Source organism: Rhinolophus ferrumequinum, chromosome X (assembly GCF_004115265.2).
Source record: "Rhinolophus ferrumequinum isolate MPI-CBG mRhiFer1 chromosome X, mRhiFer1_v1.p, whole genome shotgun sequence".
Taxonomy (NCBI): Eukaryota; Metazoa; Chordata; class Mammalia; order Chiroptera; family Rhinolophidae; genus Rhinolophus; species Rhinolophus ferrumequinum.
Window position 1 is genome coordinate 1,154,642 of NC_046284.1, and position 19,446 is coordinate 1,174,087.

At 44.1% G+C, this 19,446-nt stretch overlaps 1 protein-coding gene across 1 annotated transcript in view; it reads left to right on the plus strand.

Annotated features, from left to right (window-relative positions):
• Positions 1–14,459, plus strand: part of HDAC8 (histone deacetylase 8) — a 175,511-nt gene extending 161,052 nt beyond the window's left edge. Inside the window, exon 11 of the mRNA XM_033112386.1 lies at positions 13,910–14,459. Within this exon, the coding sequence (XP_032968277.1) occupies positions 13,910–13,932 (23 nt within the window). The 3' untranslated portion in view covers positions 13,933–14,459. The remainder of the gene's footprint in view (positions 1–13,909) is intronic.
• Positions 14,460–19,446: the final 4,987 nt, after the last annotated feature.

Consider the following 19,446-nt stretch of genomic DNA (forward strand, 5'->3'; position numbering starts at 1 on the left):
TAGCCAGCATGTCTCGTTAAATTTGTTCATCCTTTGAGTCTGGATTTCTTTTCTTTCTCACCACATCCCTTGGAAGCGCAAAAGATGAGATTTTTGACCTATTGGAGATCAAGCCTGAGGAGATTCATCTTATAGACAGAGATGCATTCCATATGCCACAGGATGACTGGAGGGACAGGCAAATTGAGACCTCACCTTATCCCATCCTGTCTGCCCATTAGTCTATCCAAGAGGGAAAAAACAGAAAAATAAAGCCACGGAGAGTCAACTCAAGCTTTTAACTTTATACAGAAAAAAGCAGTTTTGCTCCCACAAGTTGCTCTCTTCATGCCAATGAATCTTGAAGATGTGTATCACTGGGCCAGCCCAGTGACTCAAGCCAGTGGCTCAGGTGTTTGGAGCACCGTGCTCCTAATGCCGAGGTCACCGATTCAATTCCCACATGGGCCAGTGAGCTGCGCCCTCTACAACTGAGATTGTGAACAATGGCTCTCCAGCCGGAGGCTCCCATGGGCTACCGTGTGCTGCCATGAGCGGCCGGTGGCCAGTGTGAGCGGCCGGCAGCCGGTGAGAGCTGCCGTGAGCTGCTGTGAGTGGCTGACCGACTGCCTCAGTGGGGGTGGGGGAGCACAAGGCTCATAACACCAGCCTGGGCCAGGGAGCTATGTTCTACACAACTAGACTGAGAAACAGCGGCTTGAACCGGAGTGGGGGGGGAGGCAGAAAAACGGGGTAAAAAAAAGATGTGTGTCACTGCTCATAGGAAGTGTGGGTTAGAGTGGATCACTCAACCTAGCTCTATCTTGTTTGCCTTTCCTCTGGTTGACATGTTCCAGAGGGGTTGGCTCACAGTAAACCTTCCAGACTTGGCACAGTGTTCACGTGCCCAATCTCCAGAGGCTGCTAGCTCCTCAAGCCTGGCTAGCTAACTCTGCATGGGGAAACAGGGTTAGAGGTTGTCTGATGACATTTGAATCAAGTAAAGGTCCCTAGGGGCCCAAAAGCTTCATGTTGCAGCGCAGGACCAACCTTCTGGGGGTAGAGGTGGGGAAGGGAGGGTGAGTTGTGCATATGTTGTATGTTAGAATTGTAACTAGGGGCTTCTACAGTTGCTGTGAGTTCCCAGACTGTACCCCAAGTTTGCCTGTGATAGGGGTGACACTTGAGAGCGAGGGGCTCCAGTGCATTGTTGGGGAGATGGGCCAGCAAACTCTGCAGGTGTGGGGAGAGACAACACAGGGGAAATAATAAGAGCTACTATTTATCTTGCAGATGAGGAAACCAAGGCTTGGAGAAGATGAGTGACTTGGCCAAGGTCACCTTTATTCATACACTCAGCACCTAGTCTGTGCCACATGCGGTTCTAATAGGTGATGGAGCAGACATTTGAACGCAGGCTGTTTGGCCTTTCTGGTGCCCGACCTCTCTGCAATGTCACTCCTAGTAGGCCCTTCCCACCCTTCCATGTGGCTGATCAAAAGCACCTGAGATCTGGTGTCTCCCCAGAGATGAGAGGAAGACAACCATGGGTAACACTTGAAATTCTGGCCCCTGCCCTAGGCCTTTGAGGCCTCCCTAACCCCCCCACCCCTCATCATCCCATCATCCCACCATACTGTAATTGAACCTTCCAGAAGGTGGAAGAAACTTCCGCTGCTTGGAGGATGCTCTGGTCACCAGCCCCAGCCTGCTCAGCCTCCAGCTGGGTGTGCAGCACCTCCTCTGGCAGCCTGAAGTCTGGGGTTGACATTCTTCTAGGGACCAGCAGTTGGGACACCAAGTATGGTGCCCCAGGTTTCAGGTGGAACTCAAAACCATGGGAACTCTGAGAAGCCAAGAAGAAAAGCTGAAAGGCAGGGTTGGTTCCAAGACATGCCTGACCATTTGCTTCAGGGCGTTTGGAAGGACTTTGGAATGGGATTGTGGAGGATACCTTGAGCAAATTTGCATGACTTTAGTGAGGATGTCTGTGAAGTCTGTCCCTTATCTCCCCTGCCATTGTCCCAAGGCCTTTCTGTATTCCTCTCCAGCCTGCTGTGCTTCCCCATTAACCAGGTTCCTCTTTCTTGCTTCACCAAAGAGTATAATAATTGAGAAGGTTTGTCATTGTGAAACAGAAAGATAAGTTCTAAAACTAAGATCCTGAAAACGTTATAAAGTCCAAAATAAAAATCAAGGCTGCTCCTCAACAAGACAGCAACTTAGTAGCTTTTAAGAAACTATGAAAAGCCATCGCAGGTTACTTGTGAGGACTTGAAATGTCTACCTAAATCCGGGAGATGGGAAGTACCACTACTGAAAGCCCAGTATGCACCATCATGTGCTGCATACCTTACCTACATCATCTCACCCTTACCTTGTGAGATGGGAAACTGGTGCCTGAAGACGAGCTGCAACATGCCCGTAGTCACATAATAAGCAAGTGTTGACTTCAGGATTTGCACCCAGGCCTGAAGCCTCTCCTGTCGTTGGCAGTACTGCTCAGTCAAATCTATTCATCATCCCCTGTCTGCTTTCTCCAGTCACCCCTTAGTAAACCCTGCAATGTCTCCCAAAGGGGTGTTCCGAACCAGGTCAATTTTAAGAGGTATTATTGTGTCTCCACTTCAAGACCCAGTGAAATCAATCAGTGACTATTCTTTGGAACGTCTCATGTGCTTGGTGCCAGGGGAAATATAAGAGATGTTTAAGATGTGCTTTCCGCTTCTGATAAGCACTGGAGAAGTCTAGGTGAGGAGACAAAAGTAACCCCCTTAGACAGATCATGAGATAATAATGGCTGATGCTGTGTTGAAGATACGGAGTATGACTTTAGAGAGACTGCTTGCAGAAGTCTGGGAGAATTTGACTAGATAGCACTGAGAAAGTGCTCGGATGCCAGGGAAACTCTGATGGGTGGGGGTCAGGGGCAGATGGCAGGTTCCCTTGAATAGCAGGCTGAATAGTCCATATTGGAGACAGTGAAGTGGGAGCCATTCTAAATTCTGGAAGGAAGACACGACTTGATGTAGCAAGAGTGAGACTGCAAGGGCCTGAACTAGAACAGTGGTGGGAATGTACTCCCTATGCTATTCCACCCGTCCGCTTGGCTGAGAGCTGGTAGGAAGACAGTATCTACTTGGAGGGAGGTCAAGGAGAACGGAAGAAGATAACTCTGACGTTTCTAGCCTGAATACCAACTGGGATGGGAGCTGTTGGTTAGTTTTACAGAAACACATACTTGATATGTTCTGTTTTGATACATTGCATTTGAGGTGTGAGACAATGTCTCCGTACATCTACATGCAGGAATTTCTTGCAGCCAATTAAAAAGAAACATTTCGAGATAATTGGATGACACAAGAATATGCTCATGATAGCAATGTTAAGTGAAACAAAATAGGGTACAAATGATTTAATACAAAATAGTCTCAATTTTGTAAAGATACACAATGTTTGTGTGTGTGAGAGTGTGTGACTATGCACAGAAAAACGCTAGAAGAAAATATACCAAAAATGCTAATGGTATTTAGCATTTTTTGGTGGTAGCTTTGGAATTATGGGTAATTTTTTACTTGTTCTTTATTGTTGTTCTGTATTTTTAAAAACTTCTACCACAAACGTGTATTCTTTTTACAGTAAGAAAAAAACTGATACGTGTTTGGGCTTTTTTTGTTTGTTTGTTTTGTTTTTTAAGAAAAAGACTATAATCTTTTATCAGACCTTATGTTCCAATTTTTCATTTATAAGATCCACTGTACCTGCGTACAGCTGGGAAAATAAGGGACTGCAGAGTTAATATTTTACATGTCTCAGGTGGCTGTTTCCTTTCTTAGGTACTTTTTTAGGTACTTAGAAATTCTAGGGTGCTTCCACTTGTCTTGCAAAGCAAGTCCTTCCTTGATTCACAATGTAAAGCTTCTTCTGCAGAAAATCCAGGCAGCTCCTTAGGACCACCTCCCTTTCCAAAATTTTCATTCACTCCAAGGCAACTGTTTTAGTCTCAGTCTTTCTGGGTTTTCTCTCCTGCCACATTAATCTATGTGTCTGTTTCTTCTCACAGTCTTGATTACTGTAGGTATATAATAAATCTTAAAATTAGGTAGAGTCGTTCCTCTTACTTTCTTCTTTTTCAAAATTGTTTTAGCTACACTTGTTCCTTTGTCTTTTTATATAAGCTTTAGAATAATCTTTTCTATATCTACAAAAAATCTGGATGTGATTTTGTTAGGAATCGTGTTAAACCTGTATGTCAATTTGGGGAGAATTAACATCTTTATTATGTTGAGCCTTCCAGTCCATGAAAATAGTATGTCTCTCCATTTATTTAGATCTTCCTTGGTTTCCTTCATCAGCATTTTGTAATTTTCAGCATGCAGATCCTGAACAGGTTTTATATCTAAGTCTTTCTTTTTTTGAGCTATTGTATTTTTCATTTTGGTTTCCAGGAGTTCATTGCTGCTATGCAGAAATACAGTTTTGTTTTGTTTTTTATTGCACTTATATCCTGTGACCTTGCTGAACTCACTTATTAGTTCTAGGTTTTTCTTGTAGATGCCTTAGGATTTTCTACATAGATCACCATTCATCTGCAGTTAGAGACAGTTTTATCTCTTCCTTTCCAATCTGTATGCTTTCTGTTTCCTTTTCTTGTCTTACTGTGCTTACTCGTCCAGTATTATGTTGAATAAAAGTGGTGAGGGCAGATATCCTTGCCTTGTTCCAGAATTTAGAGGGAAAACAGTTAGTCTTTCACCCTTAACCATGATGTTAGCTGAGGTTTTTGTAGGTTTTCCTTATCGAGTTGAGGCAGTATCCCTCTGTATTCCTAGTTTTCTGAGTGCTTTTGTCATGAATGGGTGTTGGATTTTGTTAAATGCTGTTTTTACATCAGATATACTAACACGGATATATGTGTAATTTTCTTCTTTAGCCTTTTAACATGGTAGGTTACATTGATTAATTGATTTTCAAATATTGAACCAGCTTTGTATACCTGGAATTGACCCCACTTGGTCATGGTATATTGTATGCATATTAGAATTCTATTTGGTAATTTTATTTGCTAATATTTGGTTGAGGATTTTGCATCTATATTTATGAGGGATATTAGTCTGCAGTTTACTTTTGTGTGCTGTCGTCATCTGCTTTCAGTATCAGGGCAATGGGAGTCTTATGGAAATGAGTGCAGATGTGTTCCCTCCTCTTCTATTTTCTGCAAGAGAAAGTATAGAATTGATGTTAATTCTCCTTTTTAGTAAAATTCTCCAGTGAGATCATCTGGACCTGGAGATGTCTTTTTCAGGAGGCTTTTCATTTCTACTTTGATACCATTGTGATCAGAAAACATGTTTTGTATAATTTCAATTATTTTCTATTTGTTGAGGTTTGTTTTATGGCCCAGTGTATGGTCTATCTTGGTACATGTTCTGTGAGTGTTTGAAAAGAATTTATATTCTGTTGTGGTTTGGTGGAGTGTTCCATCAATATCAGTTAGATCCTGTTGATAGCATTGTTGAGTTCTTCTATATTGTTGCTCATTTTCTGTCTACTTGTTTTATTATCTGAGGAGGTAACGTTTGGGAATAGAGCAAACTGAAGGGAGAGAGCTTTGCAAAAATTGGGGTGAAGAACATTCTAGATGAAGGAAAGAGCAGGATCAAAGACCCTGAGGCAGGAATGAATTTGGTCTGTATAATGTATATGTTTTAATGTGCTTTAGAAATATAACTGTGTCATCAAACTCTGATTTCACAGATAGCATTGTAGGATGAGGTTAAGTTTTGAGGAAGAGTCTGCATAGGAGATATAAGTGGGATGTGAAGACGGTGTAATGTTTGACAGTATTGAAGTTTGGGAAGTGAAGTCGTCTCTGAGGTAGATAATGTTATTATCCCCATTTAACAGATGAGAGAGCTGAGGCTTATGGAGGTTAATTCACTTGTGCATGGTCACACAACAAGTAAGTGAGGGAGCTGGGAATCCGCATGAGAGACTGAAGATCATACCCAAGGTTTAGAGAAGGAGGAAACACGGAAGTTTCTTCTGCCTGGTGGAGTTGCTGGTTGTTGCATATAACAAACCAAGAACTTTTGAAGAACAGTTGGAGGACTCTAATGTGTTTAATGAAGCACTTTTTTTCTGTTTGTCCAAACTACATGCCTAAAGCAATTATATCGCTTATTCCTCTCAGCCTTTAGCTGTAAAATAACCAAGGGGGCAAAAGGGACGTTAGAACTTATTAGCGAAAATAAGGTCAACCAGTCTGGGTTCTGGAATGCCTAAGTGTTGACAGTTGTCTCAGTCTACCCCAAGGCCCTTGAACCAACTGAGATTCAGGTGCTAGCTTTAGCACAACGGCCAAATCCAGCAGTGCTGAGGGGCGTTTCATGCCAAAGTAGGCAGGCCCAGCCTCCGTAGCCTTGCTGTCAAGAGGCAGCCTTTGCAGGCCTCTCACCACAAAGTTCCAGAGGAAGCTGTGCGGACATCCCATCCCATGGACAGGGACATCCCCAAGCCACACTCAGGCCACCAAAGAGCTCTCAAGTGCTTTGAGAAAGGGAAGCATCTTTATTGGCTCCTGGTTTCCCACATCCTTCTGCCTCTTTGCCGCTTCAAGCATATTTGGAGGGAGATTTCATGAAGATTTCTAAATCGAGTCAGAATTTCAAGTCTATTGTGACATGCAAATTAGTCCTGCTTGCCTGTTGGCAGCAATGCAGCTGAAGTGCCTAGAGACGGGCCATAAAATGAAAACATCAAAGTGATTAAATGTGCCCGAAGAGCATAATTGAGTGCATGAATAAGAGAAAATAAAACAAATTGATTTTCTCCAGTGCCAGAAAAACAGAATAATTGAGAACAAAATAATAGACTTTGAAGTAATCAAAGTGAGGAATGCACCATAGTGACATAGAAACAGCCAGTTGTGGGAGAGATTTATTGTGTTTCTGTTATCATTTTTACAACTTTAATTTCATTAGCTAATAAATACAAATCAATTGAAAAATCAGTCAACCAGAGAGGAGGCAGTCTCAAGCCAAGATTTTTATTCACATCTCTAAAACAGGCTGAGGCGGTGATCCTTAATCTATTTTCATAGGCACACATATCCCCCGTGAGCTGGAAAACAAGTCTGAGAGGCCTCTCTCCCTTGGAGGTGATGATGTTCTCTTCTGCCAGTCACTTTCCACATATAGGTTTACAGATTCAGCTTTCAAAAGGGCCGCTTGTATAGCTCGCCAAGATTTCCAACAGACAGTTCCCTGAGTACAGCATCTTGGTTTACAAAGGTGACATTTTCGTGGCACTGACCAGCCATTATGGCCTTACGGTCATTCTGAATTCAGGAGCACCTGCCACTCTCGCCATAGTGCTAAGCATCTGTCGCTCACTGCTTCCATTATCGTCCCCCACATCCCCGCCCCCCCACCCACCCACACACACAAATGACACTGAAATCTAATCTAAAACCAAGAAGGCCAACAAGAGTGTGCCACCCCTTTGGTTTCTGGGAAGGATCAGGGCAGGGAGCTAGGCTGGGACCCTTCTCATACTGACTGGGACCAGGTGCTGGAAGATCACAGAGCAGACATGAGAACTATTTATATGGCTCCTGCAGGAAGGAGTCCCTCCACTTCAGGATGTGCAGTGATGGCTGACACATAGGACTGGAATGGCGGCCTTCCTTTCACAGCCCTTGAGCCACTCTGGCAGCTGTTGGCACCTCCAGATGTTCATGACACACCCTACCTCAGGGCTCCACAGTTAGCAGCCATGCCTTTGGCTCCAGTAAAGGTCTTTGGGACCATTGGGACTGTAAAGCAGGGTGTGCAGAAGGAGTTGGCAGTGCTGAGACTGGCACTGCCTCCTGGCTCAATCAGGATGGCATGGTTAATCAGGATGGCAGGCCAGGCAATTTGTCCTGGAGAATTTATCTTCCAGGAAGCACCTAGAAGCAGAAAGGCTTCTGACCTTCCGGTGGCATCCAAGTCCTCATCATGAGATGACTGTTGGCATTTAGCTCCTTTGTGCAAGAGAGCAAGAGTTTGTCTCCAGTTCAGGCCTAAAATCCCAGCTTCCATTTCCCACTGGTGTTTGGGTGGAGCAAAATGGAGCAAATGGCTTTCACAACCCTAAAGCATTATACAGATGTAAGGCTGCATTATTCTTTCTGCTGCTGCTATTCCCATTATCCTGGATTTCCCAGCCCAGAAGTTGTGTCTGAAAAAGAAATATGGAGAAAGCACATGGACCAAAGAACCTGGAGCTGGGACTCCAAAATGCCTGAAAGGCATTGCCTAGCCCTGCAGATAAACGACTTGGAGGCTGAGCTCCATAGGCTGGCTGGCTGGCAGGCGAGCAGCCCACTCCTGTGATGTCACCTCAGTTACTTGTGCCTATCCTTCCACATAGAGCCAGCAGATTTAGGCACAGGAGGGGAGAAAAAGTGAATCATAGGCTATTTTAGAAATTGCTTTGATTCCATTTGAGACTGCAGTAGTCCCTTGCAAGCTAAGACCAGAGCACCCTAACCATCGCGGTGATGTCCTATAAGTGCTGATATCCTGTAAATGCCAGAAGCTGGTGGGATTAATCCAGAGCCTCAGGTTCTAATTCAGGTCAGAGGCAGACAAGTGGTATTTGGTGGTTATAGTTAATTGTCATTAAAAGGCATTCTGATGACAAGAGGGATATACATTCCAGGGTAAGCAATACAGTTGATAATTAAAAGCTGAAATGAAATCAGCTCTCCATATCAGCACATGCCCAAGACTTCACAGAAATCCTGTGTTCTGCCATTGTTCCTAGGTGGAGAGTGAGATCCTTATAGGTCCTGGATGATCTGGCCTCTGGCCATCTCTCCAGCCCCAATGCCCCCTCTCTGACCCTCATCCTGTGCCTTTATACATCCTGCTCTGTTCCTGCCACCTGAAACATTCTCTCCACCTTTGCTCTTCAAGATGCCACCTCCTCTGAGAAGCCTTCCACACCATCTCTTTGTATGCCCTTGGCATTCTGTATGCACTGGTATTTTATTGCCTTGCTGCTCTGGACTATGATATGTTTGTCTCCTCACTAGACTGAGAGCTCCTGAGGGCAAGAACTGTGTCTTTACCACTGATGTCTACAATGGGCTAGGGGCTGGGTGCTAGGGTCCCCAAAGTGTGCCTCATGTACCTCTGTAGAGAGACAATTTGAAATGACACAAAGACATTTTTTATTTTAATAGTTATATTTGTTTGAATGTGTGTTTTAAAATGTAGTTAAGCACAAGTCTGCTACTTATTATTAATTATTATTATGATGATTCTTATTATTGCTTAGGATAGATGAGGCCAAAATAGGTATTAAAGTTTTTAAAGTTAGTTGATAAGATATAAAGGAAAATATTGTTACCATTAATACAGATGTTAAGTAGATATGACAACATATCTGAAAGGGATACTCATATGATGGAAGCTTTGGAAACACTTTCCAGCAGTCCCAGAGTTGTTTCTCTGTGGTGCCACTCAGCCTCCAAGGGTTCTGGGGTCACCCCAGCATTCCTCCAAACTTCTACGACACTCACTGTTTTCAGAACCCATTTGCCACTTAGCCCGGTGGCATGGATGCTCCTTTTGTAAACATATGTTGGCGCCCCTCGACCACATTTACAAGGGCCTTAAGAGTAATGAGCAAACTTTGAGGCACTGTGGACTGAATGGGGAAGTGCTTTATCCGCTGCCCCATAGCTCTACAGATGTTCATTCCTTCCATGAATATTTACTGAGCCCCTATTACGGGCCAACAACAGAGTGATGCACAAGACAGTCATGGTCCCTGCCCTCATAGAGCTTGCGAAGGGAGATGGACGATAGGCAACTAAACACACAAGATGTCTTCAGTGTACTAAGTGCATTAAAGAAAATAAAATAGGCTGAGTGACCGAAAATGAATGACTGCGGTGGCCATTTAGATTGGATGTTCATAAGGTCTCTCAGAGGTGACTTTGAATTGAGACCTGAATGATGAAAAGAGTAAAAAATGGGGATATCGAGGGACAGAGCATTCCAGACGGAAGGAATAGCAAGCAAAAGAAGGGGGGAGCCCTAGGAAGGAAAAATGGCTCATGTGTTCCAGCAACAAGAAGAAGCCCCATGTAGTAGTAGGAGACAAGAGATGGGCCGTACCCTGCTGGCCTTGGTAGCCAAGTAATTTGGATTTTTTAAGAGTAACTTATTTTATTTTATTTTATTGATATTCAATGCTATTCTGTATTTCAGGTATACAGCACAGTGGTTAGACATTTATATCATTTATACAGTGATCCCCCTGATAAGTCTAGTACCCACCTGACACCATCCATAGTTATTACAGTATTACTGGCTATAGTCTGTATGCTGTACTAGTAATTTGGATTTTTTTCTAGGTGTGATCAGAAGCCATAGAGGATTTTGAGCATAGGCGTGATGTGGGATGCACCAGCCGCATGTAACTAGTGGCTAACATATCGGGCCACATAGAGATAGAGCATTTCCATCATCAAAGAATGTTCTATTGGGCAACACTGCTCTACTTCAAAAAGACTAAAGATTACAGGGATAAAAAGACAGGTCACAGACTGAGAGAAATATTTGCAAAACACATATCCAATGAAGGACTGGTATCCAAAATATACAACTTAAAAGTCAACAAGAAAACAACCTGATTAAAAAATAGGCCAAAGACCTAAACAGATACTTCACCGAAGTAGATATACAGCTGGCAAGTAAGTGTATGAAAATATGTTCACTATCATGTCACTAAGAAATTGCAAAAAGAACAATGTGATACCATTACACACCTAATAGAATGGCTAAAACCAAAACACTGATGACACCAAATGCTGGCAAGGACATGGAGCCACAGGAACTCTCTTTCACTGCTGGTGGGAATGCACAATGTTGTAGCCACTTTGGAAGACAGTTCTGCAGTTTCTTACAAAGCTAAACATAGTTTTAACATACAGTCCAGTAATTGTGCTCCTTGCTGTTTACTCAAAGAAGTGGAAAACTCATGTCCACACAAAAACCTGAACATCTGTTTATAGCAGCTTTTTTCATAATTGCCAAAACTCAGAGGCAACCAAGATGTCATTCATTAGATAAACGAATAAACACACTGGTCCATCCAGACAATGGAATATTTTTCAGAGCTCAAAAGCAATGAGCTATCAAGCTACAAAAAGATGTGGAGGAAACTTAAATGAGTATTGCTAAGAGAAGGAAGCCAGTCTGAAAAGGCTACATGCTGTATGAGTCCAACCACTTGACATTCTGGAAAAGGCAAAACTGTGGAGACAGTAAAAAGATCAGTGGTTGCCAGGGCTTTGGGGGAAGGAAGGATGAAGATGTGGAGCACAGGATTTTCAGGGCAGTGAAACTACTCTGTCTGATACTCTAATGGTGGATACATACCAGTATACACTTGTCCAAACTCATAGAATTGCACAACACTGAGAGTGAGCCCTCATATAAACTGTGGCTTAATAATGAAGTATCAATATTCATTCATCAACTGTAGCAAATGTATCGCCCTAATACAGGATGTCAGTAATAGGGGAAAGTGCCTGCCAAGGGAGGAGAGGGACTGGGGGGACACAAGAGCTCTCTGTACATTCTGCTTAGTTCTGTAAAGGGAGGGTGACGATCTAATTTATTGTGCAAACCAGGATATTTGAGAGTGAAATGGGGTGTTATAGATGTAAGTCAGAGCTGTCCTACAGATAACCCAGAGATCACTAACTGGGAGCCCATGAGCCACAACTTGCCTCCAAAATTGTTTTCTTTGGCCTCACATGCTGATGTCCCACACAGCATTCCTTAAAAATGTAAATCAGCTGTCCACATTTAACACTGTGGAAACTCCACATAAAAATGTGAATTTCTGGCTTCTCTTGGAAAGCAGGAAAGATGTGGGCCCACATTCCTGCCCAGTAGCGAAAGGGCTAGACCTGAGGAGCAGTTGCCCTCTTCCTGCAAACCTTCCTGTTTGCCACAGACCCCACCACTCCCTTTTGCATCTCTTACTCCAGGCCGCGTGTGAGTTTCCATGTATCATCTTGCTTATATTTTGGTTTTGTTTTATTACGTAATAGAGTAAAGAAAAGGGGAAACTATTTCTTATCCTCATGTCATGATTCAAAGTAGGAAAAAGAAAAAAGGATCAAGAGGGCTCTATATATCTTGCGTCCAGTCTGCTTTACTCTATGTCTCCCGAGGCCCCAGACCATGCCGGCCTTTAGAATTTTCTCAGGCTGCCACCCACTGCTGGAAAAGCTACATGTGAGGGGAAAACAATGGGCATTATTTAAGCTTACATTTTTATTGTTACCCCAATTCAATATTGCTCATCGTCAACTTTTGGTGGAAATTCTTTCTGTTGTTTTTCTTAATTGCCTCCAAATGTAACAGGAGAGTAAGACAGAGCAGCAGACAATGCAGCACCCGGCTTTCCTTTTTGTAAATGTGTTGTTGGAGCACTTGCACACGGAATTTTGTTCCTCGATGCATCTGCTCATTCATGAAGCCTCCTCAACAGAGGCAACAACACAAGCAGAGGCCCACAGGACACAGGAAAGATGTTGAGGGGCCTTAAACTAGGAGGTAAAGAATCAAAGAGTACCCACAGATTGTGAGTCTAGAGGTTGAAAACACCAAAAGCATGATCCAAAAAATTAACTTTTGCAAGAGTTAAGAGAATGAAAAGACGAGTTACACACTGACATAAAATATTTGCAAATCATATAAAGGATTCTCCAAACTCAAGAGTAAAAAAAAAAAAATCCAGTTAGTCAAAGACATGAAGAGGACGTACAGACAGCAAATAAGAGCTTCAACCTCATTCGGTTGTCAGGGTTTGGGGGGTGAGAGTGGGGAGTGGGGAGGAGATCTTTGTGGTGATGGAATAGTTCTGAATCTCCTTGTGGTGGAGGTTACATGAATGTACACATGTGATAAAATTGCATAGAACTATACACTTACACACACAACTGAGTACATGTAGAACTCATGAAATCTGAATAAGGTCTGTGAAAAGTACCAATGTCAATTTCCTAGATTTGATATTAAATAATAAATATGTAAGATTTTGCCACTTGGAGAAACTTGATGAAGGGTACCTCTCACTACTTTTTTTTTTTTTTGCAACTTCCTGTAAATCTATAATAATTAAAAAGCTAAGTACCCAAATAAAAAGGAATGAACTATTGACACACCAAAAATTTGCACGAAACTCAAAGGCATAATGCTTGGGGAGGTGGGGCAAGGAGAACACTACAGAGGGACTAAGTGAGTAAACTTTTCATTCCTAGAGGCCAGTCCTGTAGGATTTCAAGTAGTCGCTTGTCCCTCAAAGACTCTTAGGCCTGATGGCAGAGGAAAGCCCCCAGTTCATATTACACAGGTATTCGCGCAAGAAAATACTAGGAGGGTTGCTTGTGCCCTTCTAAAGGGGGAGAAAGGTTTATTGGGGGTGGGGTAAGATTTGATGCAGTTAATGACGTGTGAACCCTGAAAAGTGTGGCCTGAATGTGTGTGTGTGTCTTAAAACAGCCATTCGTTTAGCTCATCACCTGTGTATGAGCTGGGCACTTGGGCTGGGCTCAGCTGGGTGGCTCTCCTGCTGGTTTGGGCTGGGTTCACTCAGCACTTCAGGTAACTGGCTGTCAAAGGCCTCACCCACATGTCTGATGGGTGACTTGTGGTTGCTGGGGTAACTGGGCCATATGTCTGTTACCATCCGGCAGGTAGCCTGGGCTTGCTGGTTCATATGTTGGGGTCTCTGGGTTCCCAAGAACAGCCAGAGAACAAGTCCCAACATGCAAGTACTTTTTTTTTTAACAGGTTTATTGAGGTGGAATTCATGTATGTCACCTGAATTTGAATTTTGTTTTCTGTCCTGTTTGCAGGGAATCTGAAGCATGTGGTCTAGTTGACAAAACGAGATCAAGTTTCCAGAGGCGAAGAGCCGTGCCTGTAATGAAGACAGTGTGTGGAATTTGTGACTGCAGGGGAAATTTGGAAGAAATTACTTCCTGAAAATTTCCAAGGGGTACCAAGTGGCAGCTGGCCTCCTGGGGTGAGGCAGGCAGGCACCCTAAAGGCTTCAACTGGGCCTAGGGGAAGAGGCATAGTTCCAACATTTAAAGTGTTTATTTTTTAAAAACACACAAATGCCATTTTTAATCTTTGAAAATTATTTTTAAGCAAGTTGGGGAGGGGGTATTTTTATTTTCTTAAAGGAGACAGATCAGAAGCTGGGGGAAAGCAAGGAGCTTTAGTCACCAGTTTGTGGGGCAGAGGGAGCTGAAAGGCAGGCTATGGGCCTCAAGACCATCGAGGTGGGTGGAGCCTTGGCAAAGCAGGAGTGGTCAGCAGACTGGGAGGTGCGAAGAAGTTCACTTGTGTTGTTTTTATGACTGTGGATCTATTTTATTTTTAATAAAATCTTTGAAAACCCACCTCTTTGTCCCAGTGTCCTCATGGTCAAGTACCACTGATGGCACACACCGTTCTAAACATTTCGTCTCCCTGAAGTGTCAAGAATAATCTTGTTGCTTACTTGTTCTGCTCCGGCCAGCCTAGGAAGCTGACTCTGGGTGCTGGACCCTACTGAGGACTAGTGTGCCCTCACTAAGTCCTGGGGACAGAAGACCAAGCTCTGTCCTATGCTAGGGCCCCTGTAGGGCCCTGTGATCGTGGAGAGGGTCTTGCTGTCCCTTCCTGGGGAGTGACTCTGCGATGGGAAGGGCAGGTGGCATGTCAGGTGGAAGAGGGGCATTCTGATGAATAGAGAGGCTACTTCCCTGTCAGGTGTAGACAATCACTTGCTGATGAAAATGGGATACAGTTGTGATGCGCTGTTGTTAGTGTAACCGCTAGGAGAAGGCAAGATGGCGATGGCAATGACCGTGCCAGGGTGGCATCCCATAGAGGTTCAAAGCCGGGCCTTGTCAGGTGAGTTGTGCTTCTCCAGGCCTGGGGGTGCGGGAGGGGGCGTTCCGTTGAAGGCAGTGGAAAAAGTCGTGAACGTGTCCCGGGATGGGAATAGCCAAGCTTTTATTAAACAGCGTCAGGGCGCCTGGTCTGCTAGGAATACCAGTCACTTCAAATGCCCACTATTCTAATTATAATACTCTTGGCTTAAGGGCAGTTTAACTTATACCAAAAAGAAGCGGCATTAAAAAATAGAAGAGGGGGTAGGTGCTGAGTGGGGCGGTTGGGTGGGTGTGAGGGTGGCCAAGGAAGGCAAAAGGGAACTTTGAATTCCCAGCCTGCATGAGACCTCCCGCCAAGGTTTGTGGACTCAGAGGCTCCGGTAATCCCAGTCCTTCCTGGGGGACCCACCCCCAAAGTCATCAGCCAAATTCCTGTGAAGACCTGGTCCCCAAGGGCAACCATGTGGCAAAGTGTTGAATGATTAGTGCCCCATTGTCCTTTCAAGGGACACTTTCAAGGGAAAGGACCTGAGCAAGAAGGGGCCCTTTCCCACTGGGCAGCCAGTGCTACCTTCTCACCTCCTCTGGCCCCAGCATTTGAGAGCAAGGCCTCCCACAGGCTGCACCTGTTGCGGAGAGAGGGCACCACCTCATCAGCCTTCGGGACTCCTTTCCATTTGATTCTTGTTGAAAACATTAAGCTAAACAGTCCCATAGATACAGCTAGGAATAATTTTACATTTTTGAAAATTAAAAAATTGAAAAGGAGTGCTCTGCTAAGACTCATTATAAGTACCTAAGAGGAAAAAAAGGACTGAAATGAAAGCCCTCAAAATACTGAGGTGGGCTTCTGTGCAGGACGGACATATAAGCATGGTTTCATTTTTGTTCTTTCTACTGTTCAGTCTTTTCCAGTTTTTCTCTGGCAAGCATGGTCTAATTTTATAAGAGAAAAGTAAATAATAAACTTTGAAAAACTGTGTGTGCGGCGTAAGTTACAGATCAAAGTAATTCGAGACCCACGGAGAGGAAGAAGAGTTTGTGCTCAGGCCCCAGGGCTGTTCTTGCGGTCAGGGAGGTTGATTTCCGACTCACTAGGCTGGAGAGGGTCTTTCAGATAAAGTGATTAGAAGGCTGGGCCCAGTGTGCACCAGTGTGAGCCTGCTTTGCCTTAGGGAAACAGCAGCCTTTGTGCCAGCAAGTACCAAGCACAATAACCGTAATAATAATGCAAAGCAAGCATTGGAATATGCCCCGTTTTACAAATCGCTTTCATTTATAGAAGGTGGCGATCCACCCCGCTGGGTGGGTATTGTCATCCTGACTTCGTAGATTAGCACACCGCACTACTCAGTTTGAAGTAACTCGCCAAGTTGTATGTAAGTGGCAGAGCCAGGAAGCAAACCCAGCTGGAGCTGTGCATTCCCTCACTTTTCTCACTGGCCCACACCTAGAGCCACTAAAATATTTTTAAACTGTGACTTTGTAGTAAACAACTTTCTTACTGCTTCCAAAGTCCAAGCTGGACCAAGCCACACGCTGCTCCCAAGACCTCTCCACATGACAACAACATTAATTCGTTGTGTGCTTTTCAGCAAGTTATTCAACCTTTCTGGGTCTGTTCCCTTACCCGTAAAGTGGGGCGAATAATTCTCGTACTTCATGGGCTATTGTGAGTGCCTGATGAATTAGCACAGATGGAAGGACTTTGAAAAGAGTCTAAAGCATTGTGTGCAGGAGGGCCTGCCATGAAAATGGGCCTGAAAAGGCCGACCTCTGAGGAAAGCCCAGTGTTCCCAGGAGCCCCCCAGCCTCCACTATCCCAAGGCCGCACAGAGGCCAGGGAGACTGACAGAGACAAGTTTAGGTTGTGTGTGCAGCTCAAGGGTTAAGAAAATACCCATTTCAAAAAGAATATACGTATATATTGGATATGCCTCTATTTGCTTAAAACATCTTTGGAAACATACACAAGAAACTGGGGCACCTTGGTTGCCTGCAGGCAGGGGAAGCAGGTGGCAGGTGGCAGGGGAGTAAGAGAGACTTGCCGTGTTCCTTTTTGTACCTTTTGATTTTTGAGCCATGTGAATGTATTACCTGGTCCAAAAAAAGTAAATAAATAATTTTTTTAAGCCAACGGAAAAATCCCAAGCCAGTTTCCCTTTGGGGGAGTGGATCTGCCTGTGAGCTGTCACAGAGAGAGCAGTATATTTCCAATTCTATATTTAAAAGACTCTTTCTAAGGCAGAAAGACTTCTTTATAAGAAAATCAAATATTGTCATTCAACAAAAAAGGTAGAAGGGGGAAGAAGAGCAGGACAGGGAGGAGGAAGAGAAAGAAGGAAAGCAAACAGCCTTCTAGAGCAAGCAGGTTTTGACATCTCTAAGCCCCTACACACAAAGTTCCAGCAGCTCCTCCTCCCCTGTCTTTGCCAAGAACCAGTCCCTAAACCTCCTGCTCAGTGCTGGGCCCCAAGCTGACCAGCAGTGCCTTGACGTGCATGCAACGTACGCATACACTTCAGCCTCAGACCGCCTGGGTTTAAGGCCCCTTGCTATCACTCACTAGCTATGGGGTATTGGCTAAGTCACTCTTTCAAAGCCTTAGTTTCCCCATCTATCAAATGGGGGTAATACATTTGCCTACCTCAGCGGTGGAATCAAGGGATCAAGGGGATAGTGGAAGGGAGGCACGTATTAGGTATCAGCATGCTGAGGTTCCAGGCTTCAGGAACTAGGGAAGTGGGATACAAGTTCGTGTGGCTGGACATGTGTACATTCTGCTGGGGCAAGGAACCAGAGCTATTATCAGACTCTCAACACTCCAAGGTGTTTTTATGGTCCCCAAAGATCGAGACCTACAGCTGGAGAGGTAAAGACACACATGAGTACAGCCTCCTAAGACAGGACCCGCACTCTGGGCCCGCACACTGGTCCTTCACAGTTCACAGCCACAATGTCCCTACCTTAGTAAAGTGCTGTGGCCACCCCATGTGAAGTAGCCACCCTGCGTTTTCTATTCCAAAATGTCATTTGTCATCATTTTTATTCAGCTTTCATGTACTCCCCTGCCCCTGTGCGCGTGCGCGCGCGCGCGCGCGCACACACACACACACACACACACAGTCTAAGAGGCTGGGGACTTTGGCAGTGAGATCACTGTACCTCTAGTGCCTGGCATGGTACCTGGAACCTGTAATTCTCAATACGTAAGTACTGAATGGTAGAACTATGTACTAAAGGCAAAGCAATTCCTTATATGTGGGTATCATGGAGGCACAGGCCATGTAGACTGGGGCAATCATGACACAGAAGCTGACCTTGGCCAGGTGGAAGGAGCAGGCATTCCAGGCAAAGGCACACAGAATTTAAGGAAGTGACAAGCAGTTCAGTGTTGCTGAAACACAGAATATTAGATAATATTCAAGCAAACCAACTGCAAAAAAGTATTAAGACAACAAGGAAAATTTTGACATGGGCTAGGTGATGTTAAGAAACTATTGATAATTTTATTAAGTACGATAACTGCATGGTGGCTATATGTTTATTTAAGTCCTCATCTGTTAGAGATACAAAGAGAAGTACGTATTTATAGGTGAAATAATATACCTGAAGTTTAAAGTACTCCAGACAGGGACATGTATATGTGTGACAGTGGTGGGGGGGTGGAGATAAAGGAAGCAAAATTAGAAAATTATTGGTCATTGTTGAAGTTGTTTCGATGAACACATGGAGGTTGAATATACTATTCTCTCTGCTTTCATGTGTTTTTAAAATCCCACAAGAAAATGTTGAGGTATATGTCACTGAGTGACTGGAAGTAAAATAGCAGGAGCGGCCTCGTATGCCAGGTGAGGGAGGCTGGACTTGATCCTGCAGGTAAAGGACCATCAGAGAGTTTTAAACCGAAGAGCGTTCTGATCAGATTTGCACCAGCTGCTGGGACAACACAAATGAGACTGCTGAGGCCCAGCTCCAAAGTGAGCCTCTGTTTACCTCAGAGTCCCAACGCCTTCCTCCCCTGGCCCGCAGTGCCTTTCTTTTTGCCACTTACTTGGTGAGACAGAGACAGAGAGAAAGATTAATGGAAATACTTTTTTATATATGCTTGAGGTAAAAACATTCAAACAATACAGATAATCGTTCCCTCATGACCTCACACCTCAGCAATGACCTCTACTAGCAGTTTGTTGTTTATCTTTCCAGACTTTTTTTTTCATTCCATAAATATTTATTGAGCACCTACTAAGTATCATGCAGGCACTATTACATCTGTGGGCAAAACAGACAACAACCCCCATGTCCACGGAGCTGACATATGACCTTGATTTTACATCAGTGCGATTATACTGTTTGGTAACCTGGTTTATCTCGCTTCATTACATGTCATGGACAGCTTCCCATAGCAATCCACAGAGCTTTTTTATTCATCTTTTCTTATGACATATTTCAGACATACCAAAAAGTATGGCATACCTGACCCCTTACAGTGGTCACATTACATGGAT